At 43.6% G+C, this 15,707-nt stretch overlaps 2 protein-coding genes across 10 annotated transcripts in view; one reads left to right on the top strand and one right to left on the bottom strand.

Annotated features, from left to right (window-relative positions):
- LOC138759145 (dual specificity protein phosphatase CDC14C-like) overlaps window positions 1-15,707 on the bottom strand; it is a 199,899-nt gene that overhangs the window by 77,958 nt on the left and 106,234 nt on the right. Inside the window, exon 15 of one of the 7 annotated variants that reach the window (XM_069929157.1) lies at window positions 984-1,192. The exons of the other annotated variants lie outside the window; for them this stretch is intronic. Coding sequence (XP_069785258.1) covers window positions 1,111-1,192 — 82 coding nt within the window. The 3' untranslated portion in view covers window positions 984-1,110. Of the gene's footprint in view, window positions 1-983; window positions 1,193-15,707 lie in introns of those variants that run through there. 7 annotated transcript variants of the gene reach the window in all.
- The window catches only part of LOC138759181 (intracellular hyaluronan-binding protein 4.S-like), a 58,519-nt gene that overhangs the window by 36,167 nt on the left and 6,645 nt on the right, over window positions 1-15,707 (top strand). For 2 of the 3 annotated variants that reach the window (XM_069929247.1, XM_069929228.1), the window contains one exon: window positions 676-798. The exons of the other annotated variant lie outside the window; for it this stretch is intronic. In XM_069929247.1, coding sequence (XP_069785348.1) covers window positions 676-798 — 123 coding nt within the window. The remainder of the gene's footprint in view (window positions 1-675; window positions 799-15,707) is intronic. 3 annotated transcript variants of the gene reach the window in all.

The raw sequence follows: 15,707 nt of genomic DNA, 5'->3' as shown, positions 1-15,707 counted from the left end.
TCAGAACTAAAGGCTCCCCAGCTATGCTCATTTTAAAAATTTTGTTAATGTCAAGTCAATTTCTCATTCCAGAGGTGCAGTTACATTTAATTGAGATGCAATAGACTGGTATGAAAACACTTCATGTTTACAGAATTCTGTTAGCTCAGGGATAGATAAGGGTAAAAAGTTAGAGTAAGACTTTTATTTACTTTTGCCTGGTACAAAATTACAACTTGTAAAAGCAGAAAAACTTGATCCTAGTGTCATCACCACATTGTACATAAGAGTTGCTGACACTCATCGAAAACGTTGGAAGATCTTGCCCAGTCAAGCAACAACGAACACATTCAAAAATACAAAGGAGATAGTCAAATTACCTACTCCTTTATGTCTTTGCCACCATTCTTTATACATGGTTGAGCATCAAACTTGATAGTGTGTTTCCTGCTCTCTCTCCCTACCCCTTGATGCCTTTTGCATGGATATGGTTAGCATAACACTTACAGTGCCAGTGACCTGAGTTTGAATCTGGTGCTATCTGTCAGGACTTTCTACATTAATTGGCTTGTGGGTTCGAATGGCCTGTTGCTGCCCTCTGTCCAAAATATATTTTTTTAATGTATCTAAATTTGGATAAGTACTAGGCCTCTCCAGTGTTGTGTGGTAACAAACCCACTTTTGCTTTGAAACAAGGAAGTCTGCAGATGCCGTGATTGTAGTTAATACACAAAGGTGCTGGATCAACAACAGGTTCCACAGCGTCTCTATGAAGCAAAGATGTATAACCAACATTTTGAGCCTGAGTCCTTTATCAAGGTATTTTTTGGTTTTAGCAGGTGTGTCCAGATTAAAATAGTTCAAAATTTCTGCAGTTACACCTGAAAATGGTACCTTCACCAGGGCAAGACTATTTGTAGCATTTTGGAGGATGAGATTCTATCTTTAGTTGCAGTTAGTACCTCAGAATTGCACTGTGGTCTCTATCTATCCTCTAATCTGTTTGTCACTCATGGTTTAAAAAAAAATTACACTAGAGCTTGCAGAAAGTACAAACTTGTTTCTTAGTAAATTAATGATATTTTATTCATTAAAACTTTTGGGGTCTGGATCTCCCTGGTAAGACTTTTCCTAATTCCTCTTGAAACAGTAGTGGTGAATTTCTGCCTTGAACTGTTGTAGTCCTGTAGATGGTGAGGGTGCTTCCACAATGCTGTTAGGATTTGAACAAATAGCAAATTATTTATAAATAAAGATGGAATGTTATTTGAAGATGGTGGTGTTCCTTTGTGTTTTGGCCTTTTTACTTGGTGATAGAGATCATGTCTATCTCATTGTCGATCCTTGCATCTGATGAAATGGTGCAGCTGAGATAGGTAAACTGGTTGACCGTTTTGAGTTTTGTGTGCCCGATGGAGATGTGGGGGGGCTGGTAGTCATGGTGGGGAGCTGGCTGATGGAGGACCTCAGTTTTCTTCAGGCTGACTTCCAGGCCAAACATTTTGGCAGTTTCCGCAAAGCAGGACGTCAAGCGCTGAAGAGCTGGCTCTGAATGGGCAACTAAAGCGGCATCGTCTGCAAAGAGTAGTTCACGGACAAGTTGCTCTTGTGTCTTGGTGTGAGCTTGCAGGCGCCTCAGATTGAAGAGACTGCCATCCGTGCGGTACCGGATGTAAACAGCGTCTTCATTGTTGGGGTCTTTCATGGCTTGGTTCAGCATCATGCTGAAGAAGATTGAAAAGAGGGTTGGTGCGAGAACACAGCCTTGCTTCACGCCATTGTTAATGGAGAAGGGTTCAGAGAGCTCATTGCTGTATCTGACCCGACCTTGTTGGTTTTCGTGCAGTTGGATAATCATGTTGAGGAACTTTGGGGGACATCCGATGCGCTCTAGTATTTGCCAAAGCCCTTTCCTGCTCACGGTGTCGAAGGCTTTGGTGAGGTCAACAAAGGTGATGTAGAGTCCTTTGTTTTGTTCTCTGCACTTTTCTTGGAGCTTTTCTTGGACAACAGAATCGCCAAGGCAAATAGCGCCTTTGGAAGACTACACAAAAGAGTCTGGAAAAACAACCAACTGAAAAACCTCACAAAGATGAGCGTATACAGAGCCGTTGTCATACCCACACTCCTGTTCGGCTCCGAATCATGGGTCCTCTACCGGCATCACCTACGGCTCCTAGAACACTTCCACCAGCGTTGTCTCCGCTCCATCCTCAACATCCATTGGAGCGCTTTCATCCCTAACGTCGAAGTACTCGAGATGGCAGAGGTCGACAGCATCGAGTCCACGCTGCTGAAGATCCAGCTGTGCTGGGTGGGTCACGTCTCCAGAATGGAGGACCATCGCCTTCCCAAGATCGTGTTATATGGCGAGCTCTCCACTGGCCACCGTGACAGAGGTGCACCAAAGAAAAGGTACAAGGACTGCCTAAAGAAATCTCTTGGTGCCTGCCACATTGACCACCACCAGTGGGCTGATATCGCCTCAATCCGTGCATCTTGGCGTCTCACAGTTCGGCGGGCAGCAACCTCCTTTGAAGAAGACCGCAGAGCCCACCTCACTGACAAAAGGCAAAGGAGGAAAAACCCAACACCCAACCCCAACCAACCATTTTTCCCCTGCAGCCGCTGCAACCGTGTCTGCCTGTCCCGCATCGGACTTGTCAGCCACAAACGAGCCTGCAGCTGACGTGGACTTTTACCCCCTCCATAAATCTTCGTCCGCGAAGCCAAGCCAAAGAGAGAAAAGAGAGAGATCATGGATTTGTCAGGTGTTATAGTAGCTTGAGTGAATAACTGCAGTGAATCTTGTAGATCCATATACCCTGCAGTCATTGTTCACCATTGGTGAAAGAAGTAAATATGTGAGTAGGGTGAGTAAGGGTGATGGACTTGTGTGGATGTACTTTGTTAAAAGGTGAGTTATGCACCACAGAATACTTGGCCTCTAACTTTGTGGCCTCATTATTTATCTGGTTGTGTAGCGGTGGCTACACTGCTCCTGCAATAACAGACGCAATCAGATGGGTTGAGCTCAGTGAGCAGACTAGTTTATTGCAGGCTGCTGGGCTGCACTTGTACTCCTAGCCCGGACCTGGCTGAGAACTGTACTGGAGGGTGCTGACGTCATCACGTGGTCCCCAAGTGCGGATTTCTGAGCCCCAAACTGGAAGGAAAGGAAACCCCCTACGGTGCCATTTTGGCTGGCTGTCCTGCCGTGTGGCTTACAAACGGGGCTGGTTCGCCTGCCTTCTGGTGAGTCGCCACACAACCGCCCCCCCCCCAACCCCCCCCGAACTGGCACCAATGTCCTTTTTTGCTGGGCGGTCTCGCTTCTTGGGCTGGGCAACGACCATGGGCTCAGTGGGATCGAGGTGCGCTGGCTTCAGCCTTTACATGGTAAACAGCTCATGCCTGCCGCCCAAGTCCAGTGTGAACGTCAAGCCAAAACGCAGTATAACCCTGTATGGCCCCTCGTACAGTCACTGCAGAGGTGCCACGGTCGGGCCCCACCAAACGAAAACTAACTCCGCGGAAAGCAGCTTGCCAGGAATGTGAGTTTGGCGGGTGCCATGCCTGGACGGTGGTGGGAGTTCGAAGGAGTCCAAGCGTGCCCTAAGGTGAGGAAGTAGTTCATTCAGCGACTGCTGGGGATTATGAGATGCATTGACAAACTCACCAGGTAGTGCCAGCGGCGCACCATAGACTAGCTCAGCTGATGACACCTGCAGATCTTCCTTGGGAGTGGAGCGGATGCCCATGAGCACCCAAGGCAGTTTGTCCGTCCAGTCGGGACCGGTGAGGCGGGCCATGAGCGCCAACTTAAGGTGGTGGTGCAGATGTTCGACCAGTCCATTGGCCTGCGGGTGGTAAGCTGTGGTGCAGTATAGCTGTATACCCAACCTGTTGGTGAGCTGTGCCCAGGTGTGAACTGGGCGCCTCAATCGTGGTGAGGTGAGCAGGGACGCCGAACTGGGTGACCCAACCATGCAACAGAGCTCGGGAGCAGGAGTCGGTGGAGGCATCTGGCATCGGGTCTCTTTCCCAAACTGGCACTTGGCCGGATTGATGGTAAGGCCGAAGTCGGCCAGCCGGGAGAAAAGGGCACATAGGTGGGCCTTGTGTTGTGCCCAGTCCTTGCTGGTGACAAGGATGTCATCCAAATAAATAAAGATGAAATCCAAGTCCCTGCCCACAGAGTCCATGAGGCGCTAGAAGGTCTGAGTGGCGTTCTTGAGCCCTAACGGCTTGTGCAGGAATTTGAACAGGCCAAAGGGGGTGATGATGGCTGTCTTGGGTATGTCCTCAGGGTGCACCGGGATCTGGTGATATCTACACATGAGGTCAACCTTGGAGAAGACCCTCGCACCGTGCAGGTTGGCTGTAAAGTCCTGGATGTGAGGGATGGGGTAACGGTCAGGAACGGTTGCCTCGTTGAGCTGTCGATGGTCTCCGCAGGGACGTCAGCTGCCGGAGGCTTTCAGGACGAGGTGGAGCAGTGAGGTCCACGGGCTGTCGGACTGCCGAATCATCCCTAGCTCCAAAAGGTGCGAAAACTCCTCCTTCGCTACCTGGAGCTTGTCAGGTGGGAGCTGGGATGCCTTGGCGTGAACTGATGGGCCCTGGGTGGGGAATGTGGTGGAGCACCCCATGGTGCGGCAAGGCAGCGGAGAACTGTGGCTTGAGGAATGTCAGGAACTCGTCCAGGATCTGCTGGAACTCTTCTCTGGGCTTGCTGATCATGGCCATCTGCGATTGCTCCCAGCGGGAGGCGTCGAGGCGAATGGCCTGGAAGGTTCGGGCGTCCACCAGGCGTCTACCTCGAATATCCACCAGAAGCCCTTGTGCGAAGAGGAAGTCGGCACCCAGGATGGCAGTCGGGAGGGACGAGACGGTGAAGCTCCACGTGAAATTCTGTTGGCCGATCTGGAAGTGGACTGTCTTGTCTCCATACGTCAGGATTGCTGTTGCGTTGGCCGCATGGAGGGGAAGTCCACAAGGTTGGTTCCTGAATTCTATGGCCGTGGCCGGTATGACGCTGATCTGGGCTCCAGTGTCAATGAGGAACCACTGGCAGCTGACTGAGTCCCACAGGTAGAGAAGGCTGTGATCTTGACCAGCTGCCGCAGCCATTAACAGCGGCCATCCTGGTCGTTTCCCTGGAACGAGCAAGGCTGACAACACTTCTGAGCCTTGACTCCCCAGCGCTGGTGGTAGAAGCAGAGGCCTGAAGCGGATGCTGTGGCCTTGGTTTGCTCTTGGGGGCCCCTGCAGGGGCCGGATGCCCTACCGCAGCGCTAGGGGCGGGCTTGGTGTGGTCGTGCCCATGCCTCGTGACCTGCTGGACCACTGAGCCTTCCGAGAATCGTGCGAGCATAGCTCTTGGGCCTTCTGGATGACCTTCCTTGGGTCAGTGAAGCTCTCTTGACCAACGGCGGGCAGATATCCCCGGACATATGGTCGAGGAAGATGTACTCGAAGAGTGGGCAGTTGGCGTGCTCACCCATAAGTGCGAGCATCTCGTCCATCAGTTCCATTGGGGACCTGTCCCTAAGGGTGTCAAGGTGCAGCACCCAAGCGGCATGCTGGTGTCTGGATAGTCCGAGGGACCCAGTAAGCACTCGCTTGATGGTCTCGTACTTGTCCTCAGCGGGTGGGTGCTGAACAAGGTGCAGCACGCATCTGGCGGTGGCCTGGTCCAGGGCAGTGACCACATAGTAGAATTTGGTCACGTCAGACGAAATCTGGCGAAGGTGAAATTGGTCCTCCGCATGGACAAACCAGGTCTCCGGCTCCTGAACCCAGAATTCAGGCATTTTCATGGCTATAGCGCTGAACCCAGACTCACTCATGATGGGTTCAAAGACTTTTGAACCAGTCGGGGTCACCAATTGTAGTGGCAGCTACACTGCTCCTGCAATAACACACGCAACCAGACGGGTTGAGCTCAGTGAGCAGACTAGTTTATTGCAGGCTGCTGGGCTACACTATACTCCCAGCCTGGTCCTGGCTGAGAACCGCGCTGGAGGGCGCTGACGTCATCCGGGCATCTTGTGGTCCCCAAGCGCGGGTTTCTGAGCCCTGAGTTGGAAGGAAGGCGCCATTTTGGCCTACTGCCCCACCGTGTGGCTTACAAGCGGGGTCGGTTCACCTCCCATGTGGTGAACCGCCTCAGTTGAATATTTATTTCCCCCCACCAGGAGCTTGATGGTAATGCATTGAAAGACAAAGATTGGTGATTGGGGGAAGGTGATTCTTGTGGTGCAAATGATTCTTGCTGTTTCAGTTTGTGTCTGAATATTATTCAGGTCTTATTGCATGAAGGTTTATATGGCTTGGGGCGTGGCAAGATGGCGTAAAGGCAAAACGTGTATTCCACCTTCTCCCAGCTGGAACATTAAACGCCCGACTTTAAGTTGTTTAAAATTAGTTTAAAATATTTTTAATTTTTTAAACAATAGTAAATTACTATGGCAACTAATATTAAAAAAAATCTAAGGCTCAACTCCAAAAGAAATTGCTATTTAAAAGTATGGAAGAATTGAGGCTACCTGTACAGTGGAACCTTGAAGTCGATTTCGGCAATTCCCAAGGCCCAGAGGACCCAAGCTCGGCCGATCTTGACACTGGTGCCGACCTTGTTCCCGCAAGACGACGCCGGCACCCTGGTTAGTTCGGCCGCTGACAACCCATGCGCACGTGAAGCCATGCACATGGATGACGCAGTTGACGGAGGGACCCGTGGCCCCGCGATCTTGCCGGGCGGCCTGGGGACGTGCGGAGTAGCGTCGGAAGAAGCTCCGATACGCCCCGTGGCTTTGCCTGGCCTATGTGGAGCTCCTTGACAAGGTGTGGGCTGTGGGGGAGCTCGAGCATCGGCACCCCAAAGAGGTCGAGGTGCCGGCGTCGGGTGTCCAGACCCGCAGCCGCACTGTCAAGGCATCTACATTGACAGAAGAGGAATTACACGTTCACAGAATACGTCCAGCAGGGGGAGCCAGCAACCTATGAAGGTAAATTTCAAAAAGTGGAACCAGAATCTGGAATGGATCCAGTATTTACAGTTCTGGAAGGGATTGCCTATCAGATGGGTAATATGTCAAAACAATATCAGATGGGTAATATGTCAAAACAAATATCAGATCAAATGAATCAACAATTTATGGAGGTGAAAATGAAGATGCATACTTTATTTGAAGAAATGTCAAATGTGAAGCAAGGTATGAATGTAGTCAAAAGTGACATTAATGTATAAAATCTGTTGATACTGTACAAGAAAATTTTAAGAAAATTGATACAGCTTTTTCTAAGTGTCAAAGTCAAGTGGAGCGTAATAGAGGAAAAAAAAAGAAAAAGTGGAAGGATCTTTCGTAGATTGAGGAATTCAAAAAAGAGACTCATTGAAGAAGATTGATTCTTTGGAAAATCAGTGTCTGAGAAATAATGTGAAGATGGTTGGTCTTCCAGAAGATGTTAAAGGCTCTTATCCTATAAAATTCTTTAAATGCTGGATCCCAGAAGTTTTGGGTAAAGAGTTTTTTCCTCAAGGTTTGGAGTTAGATAGGGCTTATCAAATCTTTGCTAGGATTCTCCTAAACAGAATAATACCTAGTGTCGCCGAGAATGTTCTCCCAGAATCACAGTGCGGCTTTCGCGCAAACAGAGGAACTACTGACATGGTCTTTGCCCTCAGACAGCTCCAAGAAAAGTGCAGAGAACAAAACAAAGGACTCTACATCACCTTTGTTAACCTCACCAAAGCCTTCGACACCGTGAGCAGGAAAGGGCTTTGGCAAATACTAGAGCGCCTCAGATGCCCCCCAGAGTTCCTCAACATGGTTATCCAACTGCACGAAAACCAACAAGGTCGGGTCAGATACAGCAAGGAGCTCTCTGAACCCTTCTCCATTAACAATGCCATGAAGTAAGGCTGTGTTCTCGCACCAACCCTCTTTTCAATCTTCTTCAGCATGATGCTAAAACAAGCCATGAAAGACCACAACAATGAAGATTCTGTTTACATCTGGTACTGTACGGATGGCAGTCTCTTCAATCTGAGGCGCCTGCAAGCTCACACCAAGACACAAGAGCAACTTGTCCGTGAACTACTCTTTGCAGACGATGCCGCTTTAGTTGCCTATTCAGAGCCAGCTCTTCAGCGCTTGACGTCCTGTTTTGCGGAAACTGCCAAAATGTTTGGCCTGGAAGTCAGCCTGAAGAAAACTGAGGTCCTCCGTCAGCCAGCACCCCACCATGACTACCAGCCCTCCCACATCTCCATCGGGCACACAAAACTCAAAACGGTCAACCAGTTTACCTATTTCGGCTGCACCATTTCATCGGATGCAAGGATCGACAACAAGATAGACAACAGACTCGCCAAGGCAAATAGCGCCTTTGGAAGACTACACAAAAGAGTCTGGAAAAACAACCAACTGAAAAACCTCACAAAAATTAGCGTATACAGAGCCGTTGTCATACCCACACTCCTGTTCGGCTCCGAATCATGGGTCCTCTACCAGCATCACCTACGGCTCCTAGAACGCTTCCACCAGCGTTGTCTCCGCTCCATCCTCAACATTCATTGGAGCGACTTCATCCCTAACATCAAAGTACTCGAGATGGCAGAGGCCGACAGCATCGAATCCACGCTGCTGAAGATCCAACTGCGCTGGGTGGGTCACGTCTCCAGAATGGAGGACCATCGCCTTCCCAAGATCGTGTTATATGGCGAGCTCTCCACTGGCCACCGTGACAGAGGTGCACCAAAGAAGAGGTACAAGGACTGCCTAAAGAAATCTCTTGGTGCCTGCCACATTGACCACCGCCAGTGGGCTGATATCACCTCAAACCGTGCATCTTGGCGCCTCACAGTTCGGCGGGCAGCAACCTCCTTTGAAGAAGACCGCAGAGCCCACCTCACTGACAAAAGACAAAGGAGGAAAAACCCAACACCCAACCCCAACCAACCAATTTTCCTTTGCAACCGCTGCAACCGTGTCTGCCTGTCCCGCATCGGACTTGTCAGCCACAAACGAGCCTGCAGCTGAAGTGGACATTACCCCTCCATAAATCTTCGTCTGCGAAGCCAAGCCAAAAGAAGAGAGCTCTGAGAAGAAAACTGCTTCCAGGACAACTGCCAAGAGCAGTTTTGATTCGTTGTTTAAAATACCAGGATAGAGAAACGATTTTACGTATGGGAGTACAAAAAACACGACAAAATCAATCTCCATTAATGGTTCGAAACAACAGTGTTCTTTTATGCTGATTTGAGTCAGAAAGTTATTTGTAGATGGCAAGAATTCAATTCGGCTAAAGATGTTCTGTGGCGAAAAGGTTATAAATTTGCTTTTCATTACCCTACAATTTTGAAGGTTTTCTATGGAAACTTTCAGTCTCAATTTTTTGAAAATTGAGAAGAAATGATCGTTCTCCGCCTTTGTCTCCTAAAAGGAGATGAAATGGAAATGGCAGTGGAAATGGGAAGAATGGAAAAAATGGAAAGAAAGAAAAATATAGATTTCTCTTGATATCGAAGATTCGGAGCAATCGTTGGGTGTGGAGTTACTGGGTTGAAGATATGGACTATATTTGAATGTGTTTATCTATATAAAAAATATGTATCTGGCTTGTGGGGGGGGAATGGATGACGTTGAAAACTTTGTTAGTCATCTGCCACCAGTGGCTTTCCCACACCCAGATTTTTAGGGTAATACTGTTTTTTTTCTATGTGTGTTTTTTAATTTTTGTTTTGATTTTTTTTAAAGAGGGTTTTTTTCCCTCTTTTTATCTTTGAAGGATTATAAAGGGGAGCATTATTTTATAGAGTTTAATTTTTTTAGTGTGCGTATTTACTAATAGTTAAAATTATGTCTAGATTGAATTTTGCAACTTTTAATGTTCAGGGGTTAAATAACCTAATAAAGAGAAAGAGAGTATTGGCGTATATGAAAAAGATGAAAATCTTTTTACAAGAAACACGTTTGACTGAGAAGGAACATTTGAAATTGAAAAGTGATTGGGTTGGTCATGTTTTTTTCTTTTTCTTTTAATTCTAAAGCAAAAGGAGTAATGATTTTAATTCATAAGAACTTACCATTTGAATTGGAATGCTGGTAGAGTTTTAAAAGTTAGTTGTAAAATTTTTGCGGTATTTTGGTCACTGCTTAATTTATATGCACCCAATACAGATGATGAGCGGTTTATTTCAGAAGCTTTTTTCTTGTTAAATCAGGCTAATGAGAATATTTTAGTGGGTGGTGATTTTAATTGTGTTTTGGATCCTTTATTAGATAGAAATCTGAAGAGTATAAGGAAGTCAAAGATGAGAATACAACTTAATGTGTTAATGAAAGATTTAAATTTGGTAGATATTTAGAGAAAAGTTAATCCTTACGGAGAAAGATTTTTCTTTTTATTCTTCAAGGCATGATTCGTTTTCCAGAATTGATTTATTTTTGGTATCAGCGCGTCTTCAGAGTAGGGTACTGCAAACTGAATATAAAAGTAGAGTTATATCAGATCATTCATTATTAATCTTCTTCTGTGAAAGTTCGGAGATAGTACGTTTGACGTTTAATGCAATGTTATGGAAAAAAAACAGAGTTTGTTACTTTTGTAAAAGAGCATATTTCTTTATTTTTGACTGAAAATGTTAATTCTGTAAAGAGTCATTTTATAGTATGGGATGCTTTAAAAGTTTATTTGAGGGGACAGATCATTAGCTAATTTACGAAAGTTAAGAAACAATATATGGCAGAAAGTTTACAGTTGGAAAATCAGATTGCTGAACTAGAGAAAGACTTTCAGAAGGATATTACAGAATATTTAAAAAAGCCCTATTAATGAAGCTAAAATTATGCTATAATACTTTACAAACTTAACAGTTTGAACGCTTAATTAATGATCTAAACAACATTATGAGTTGGGGGGAAAGGGCACAAGGTACCTGCCTGGCAATTGAAAGCTGAACAGGTGCCTCGGACTATTAATGCTGTTAAGAAGAATTCAATAATAACATAAGGTTCAGGAAATGAATAACCAATTTTATTAATTTTATCAAAAATTATATACTTCTGAGGGGAAATAGGATAATGGTTCTATTGATTCTTATTTATCTAAATTAACGTTACCAGTACTAGATGAGAAAGACATTCAGGAGTTGGAATCTCCATTTACGGATTTTGAAATCAAGGAAGCTATTCAGCTAATGCCTAATGGTAAGTCCCTGGGAGATGATGGGTTTCCTGTGGAATTTTATAAAAATTTTTAAGATGAATTTTCTAATATAGTTGGGGAAGTGTTAAATCAAATTACTGAAGATCAGAAGTTACCGGAAACGTGTTCAAGTGCTTTAATAACTGTTATTCCAAAGAAAGACAGAGATCCTTTACAGTTATCTTCATATAGACCTATTTCTTTATTGAATGTAGACTATAAAATTATGGCAAAAGTATTAGCTAACAGACTTGCTAAATATTTACCTAAATTAGTACATATTGATCAAACAGATTTTATTAAGAATAGTAATGGCACAGATAATATACTTCGATTGGTTACTTTGATCAATGTTTATCAGCGGCAACCTAATCATCCTATGGTAGTTGCATTAGATGCTGAAAAAGCTTTTGATAGGGTTGAATGGGACTTTTATTTAAGGTATTAGAGAAATTTAAATTTGGCCCTTTCATTATTGGCTGGGTTAGGCTTTATATATGAATCTGATTGCTAGGGTGGTGACAAATGGACAGACATCTTTACCTTTTAAATTGACTTGATCAACTCGTCAGGGCTGCCCATTGTCACCAGCCCTATTTGCATTGGCTATAGAACCGTTAGCACAGGCTATTAGACAAAATGAGGATATTAGAGGGATGAGGATTAAGGATGAAGAATATAAAATTATTCTATTTGCAGACGATGTGTTGATATATTTGACAGAGCCTAAGAGATTGTTGAAACAGTTACAGGAGTGTTTGTCGGAATATAAAGTTAATTGGGATAAAAATGAAATTTTACCATTGGAGTAGAAGATTATTCTGAATTTAAAAATATTACAAAATTAAGATGGACGAATAAAATAAAATACTTAGGTGTGTTTGTGGACAATGATTATCATTCATTATATCAATTAAATTATGTACCTATATTGAGGCGGATTAAAGCAAATTCAATTAAATGGAAAGATCTTCCATTAACTTTAATTGGACGTGTTAATTGTATTAAGATGAATATCTTCCTTCGGATTCAATATTTATTTCAGTCAATACCTTGTTTGCTTTCAAAGAGTTTTTTTCAGGATTTGAATAAACTAGTACGAGAGTTTTTGTGGAAAGGTAAATTAGGTCGAGTAGAGTGGTACAAACTTACTTGGAAATATGCATTGGGTGGCTTACAATTGCCACATTTTCAAAATTATTATGAGGCAGCTCAGTTGAAGTTTATTAGTAGATTGAAGGATTTGGATCAACCTCCTAATTGGACCAAGGTGGAGATATCATGTCTTCCTAGAACGGAGATGGATGAATTTATATTCTGTTGAAATTTGATTTTAATACAGGAATATGATATGCCAATACTGAAACATTTATTAAAGATTTGGATTTTAAAAAATAAAATTTTAGGGTTGAAAGATAAATTATTAATTTTAACTCCATTATACAATAATCGGCTTATTCCTTTTTCAATGTTTAATAGTTATTTAAAGATTTGGAATTCTAAAGGTATAAAGACAATACAGGACTCTTTTGTAGAGGGACAATTTCTTTCTTTTATTCATTTGAGAGAATGATTTGAAATACCTTTAAATTCTTTATTTGTGTATTATCAGCTTTGGGCTTTGATAGAAGATAATTATGGTAGAGAGGTGTATTCACCTACTTTGTCAAAATTTGAATCTTTGACTTCTACTATACCAAAGAAGGGTTATGTTTCAGTTATGTATAATTTATTACAAGACAATATGGATAAGTCAGATTGGGAAAAATCTAAACTTAAATGGGAGATTGATTTAGTGTTTACTTTTCCTGAATGATTGGGCGAACATGTGTCAGGATATTGTAATTAAATTGACTAATGTAAGATATGGTATGGTCAGTTATAATTTTTTGCATCAATTGTATTTGACTCTGGAAAAGTTTTTTTAAAAATGGGTTTAGTAATTCAGATTCTTGTTTTAGATGTGTTTTATGTATTGGTATTTTTTTTACATGCTGTTTGGACCTGTGTGAAAGTCCAACCATTTTGGCAAGAAATTAAAATAGTTTTGGAAAAATTGTATAATTTTAAATTATCTTTGGATCCAACGATTATTTTGTTAAGAGATTTGTATTCATTAAAGGGTTTGGATAAAGTTCAAATTGCTTTGGTACGTTTGGTGTTATCGGTAGTGCATAAATGTGTTGCTATTACTTGGAAAGATGATGTAGAAATTAATATAATATGCTGGCATAATGAATTGAAAGCTTGTATCGTTATGGAAAAAATTACTTCTAATTTACATGATAATCTTTGGTGATAAGTGGTCTCCGAATTTGAAATATTTGCAATTAGATGTATTTTGAACTGTTATTAACATTTATATATTTTTTAATATATATGTGATTTATATTTTTGGCTCCCCTTAAGGGGGCTAGCTGAAGGAGTGGGTGGGGGGGGGGGAGGGTTTTTTATTGTTCTTTTTTTATGTTTGTTGTGGTTTTTTTATATAAATCTTTGTAAAATTTCTTTGTTTGAATATTTAGATTTTACTTTTAAATAAAGCTTTTAAAAAAAAGGTTTATATGGGCTTCATTGACCATTTTGCAATAATCAGCAAATACCCCATTTCTGAAGAAGCAGCTAAAGATTGGTGGATCAACAATCAATCTCTGTTGTTAAGCCCTGTGGTTAGGACGAATGTCACTTGTTAACTACAGCCATTTTCTTTTGAGTTATGATACCATTAACCACTTTCAGGTGCATTCTCCGCCAAGAATGTGCCTGCTGAAGCGGATGCAGACCTGTGGAATGGTCGTTTAGGATGCAGCCATGAAAACGCTGCGCTGTCCACCTGAAAGGGACAGCTGCAGGAGAGGTGCCTCGGAGCGCACTCCGGCTCCTGTCCCTTTGTGATGTCCAGTGCCGGCTGCCCCTGCCCTCTAGTTCTGTGCCTGGGGGGGGGGGGCGGCTGTCAGGCGCGGGGAGTTGGGTCGCCAGCTGATTGTCATCAGCCTGCCCCGTAGTATCCGCTATTAGGTGGCTGCATTCAGGTGACTAGGTGGACTTCAGTGCTCCGGCGATTATTCCTCTCGGAGGAGGGTTAGAAAGTGCGCCTTGGAGGCGCCTCATGCTCTTTCAGGTGGTAGAATATCAGGGTATTCTGGCCACCTGAAAGAGCCTATTGATTGGGGTGTTTTTTTCTCTTGATGCCCAGTGACTTCATTTTTATCAGGTCTCTTTAATGCCACACTGGATTGAACTCTCCCTTGATGTCGAGGACTGTCATTGAAATCTCAGCTGGAATTCAGTGCTTTGGTTCATGAGCAGCCCAGAGCCCTGAATGGTCATAGGAAAACTTGAACTGGACATGGTTAGCAAGATATTAGTGGATGTTTCTTGATCACATTGACAACAGAACTTTCCATGTTGTTGATGATCACGAACAGATTCATTAACGGTGCCCTGATATCAATGGTAACAGTCAAGAGTAGAAATTGCAAGTTGGCCATTAAGTGTTCTTTTCAAAATTAATAAGTAAAATGCATTTAAAAAGTGATTACAGAATGAAGCCTACTGGAAGAAAGTGAAGATGACCTGTGATTTCTGCTGTGCTTGCCTGAAACCAGCTACAAATGCCCAGGAATACTTTAGGAAGCTGGCATGGTTCCTCGTGTGGTTATCAATTTGAAAGTAATATCAGAACAACACAACTGTTAGTGTTCTAACCCCTGATGCTGTCATGATTTTTTTAATGCATGTTGACCTGGCATTTTTTTTGATTATTTAAAAACCAGCTTCTTCAGTGGAAAACCCCCTTTGTGCAAAAAAAAAGGATAATATTAATTGCTAACCCAAATTATTAATATTCTCATCAGAAGGCTGGGCAAGAGAGCAAGCTTATTGCTCTAGATGTTATTAGGTTCAACAAGAGGAAAAAAAATAATTTGTATCAGTGACTACTCAAATTAACCATCCTGCACAGTAGAGTCATCAGCTTTATTTCCTGTGCTCTGATTAGTTCTAGTAGCAATTACTTCATCTGCTCCCAAACACCTTGCTCTTTTTTTCATCTGCAATTTTTTTCATGTTTCATGGAAAGATTTCCTATTTATAATACTTATTCTTATTTTGTGCCAAGGGACACTGATGCATTAAAAGGGTTGTGTACATGGGAAATGATTGTTCTTTTGAACCTGTAATGTGCAAGCAATGCTGCCAGAGCTGCTGTAACAGCCGCGCTGCCACTGGTGCAGACCCGAGAGAGTGGGGAGCAGAGACACAGTGCTGCTCTGCAGGTCCCTACTGACTGGTCCTGCTCTGAAGTCTCTGTACAGGCTTTAAACGGCCTGTTGGAGGAGCTGAGTTTTTAAAAACATCCTACAATTTCAGAAGTCTGAGTCTAAGATGGCGGAACCTGTGCTGGACAGCGTCCACGAAGGATTGCAGATTCTGGGAAGCAGTGGATTGGTGCAGGGCACCGGAAACGGGGAGAGCATCCCCTTGTTGAGGAGAAGCCTGGGAGATGACCC

Source organism: Narcine bancroftii, chromosome 1, assembly GCF_036971445.1.
Source record: "Narcine bancroftii isolate sNarBan1 chromosome 1, sNarBan1.hap1, whole genome shotgun sequence".
NCBI classification, from domain to species: Eukaryota; Metazoa; Chordata; class Chondrichthyes; order Torpediniformes; family Narcinidae; genus Narcine; species Narcine bancroftii.
The sequence above is the reverse complement of the archived record's forward strand: the minus strand, read 5'-3'. Positions and strand labels throughout refer to the sequence as shown.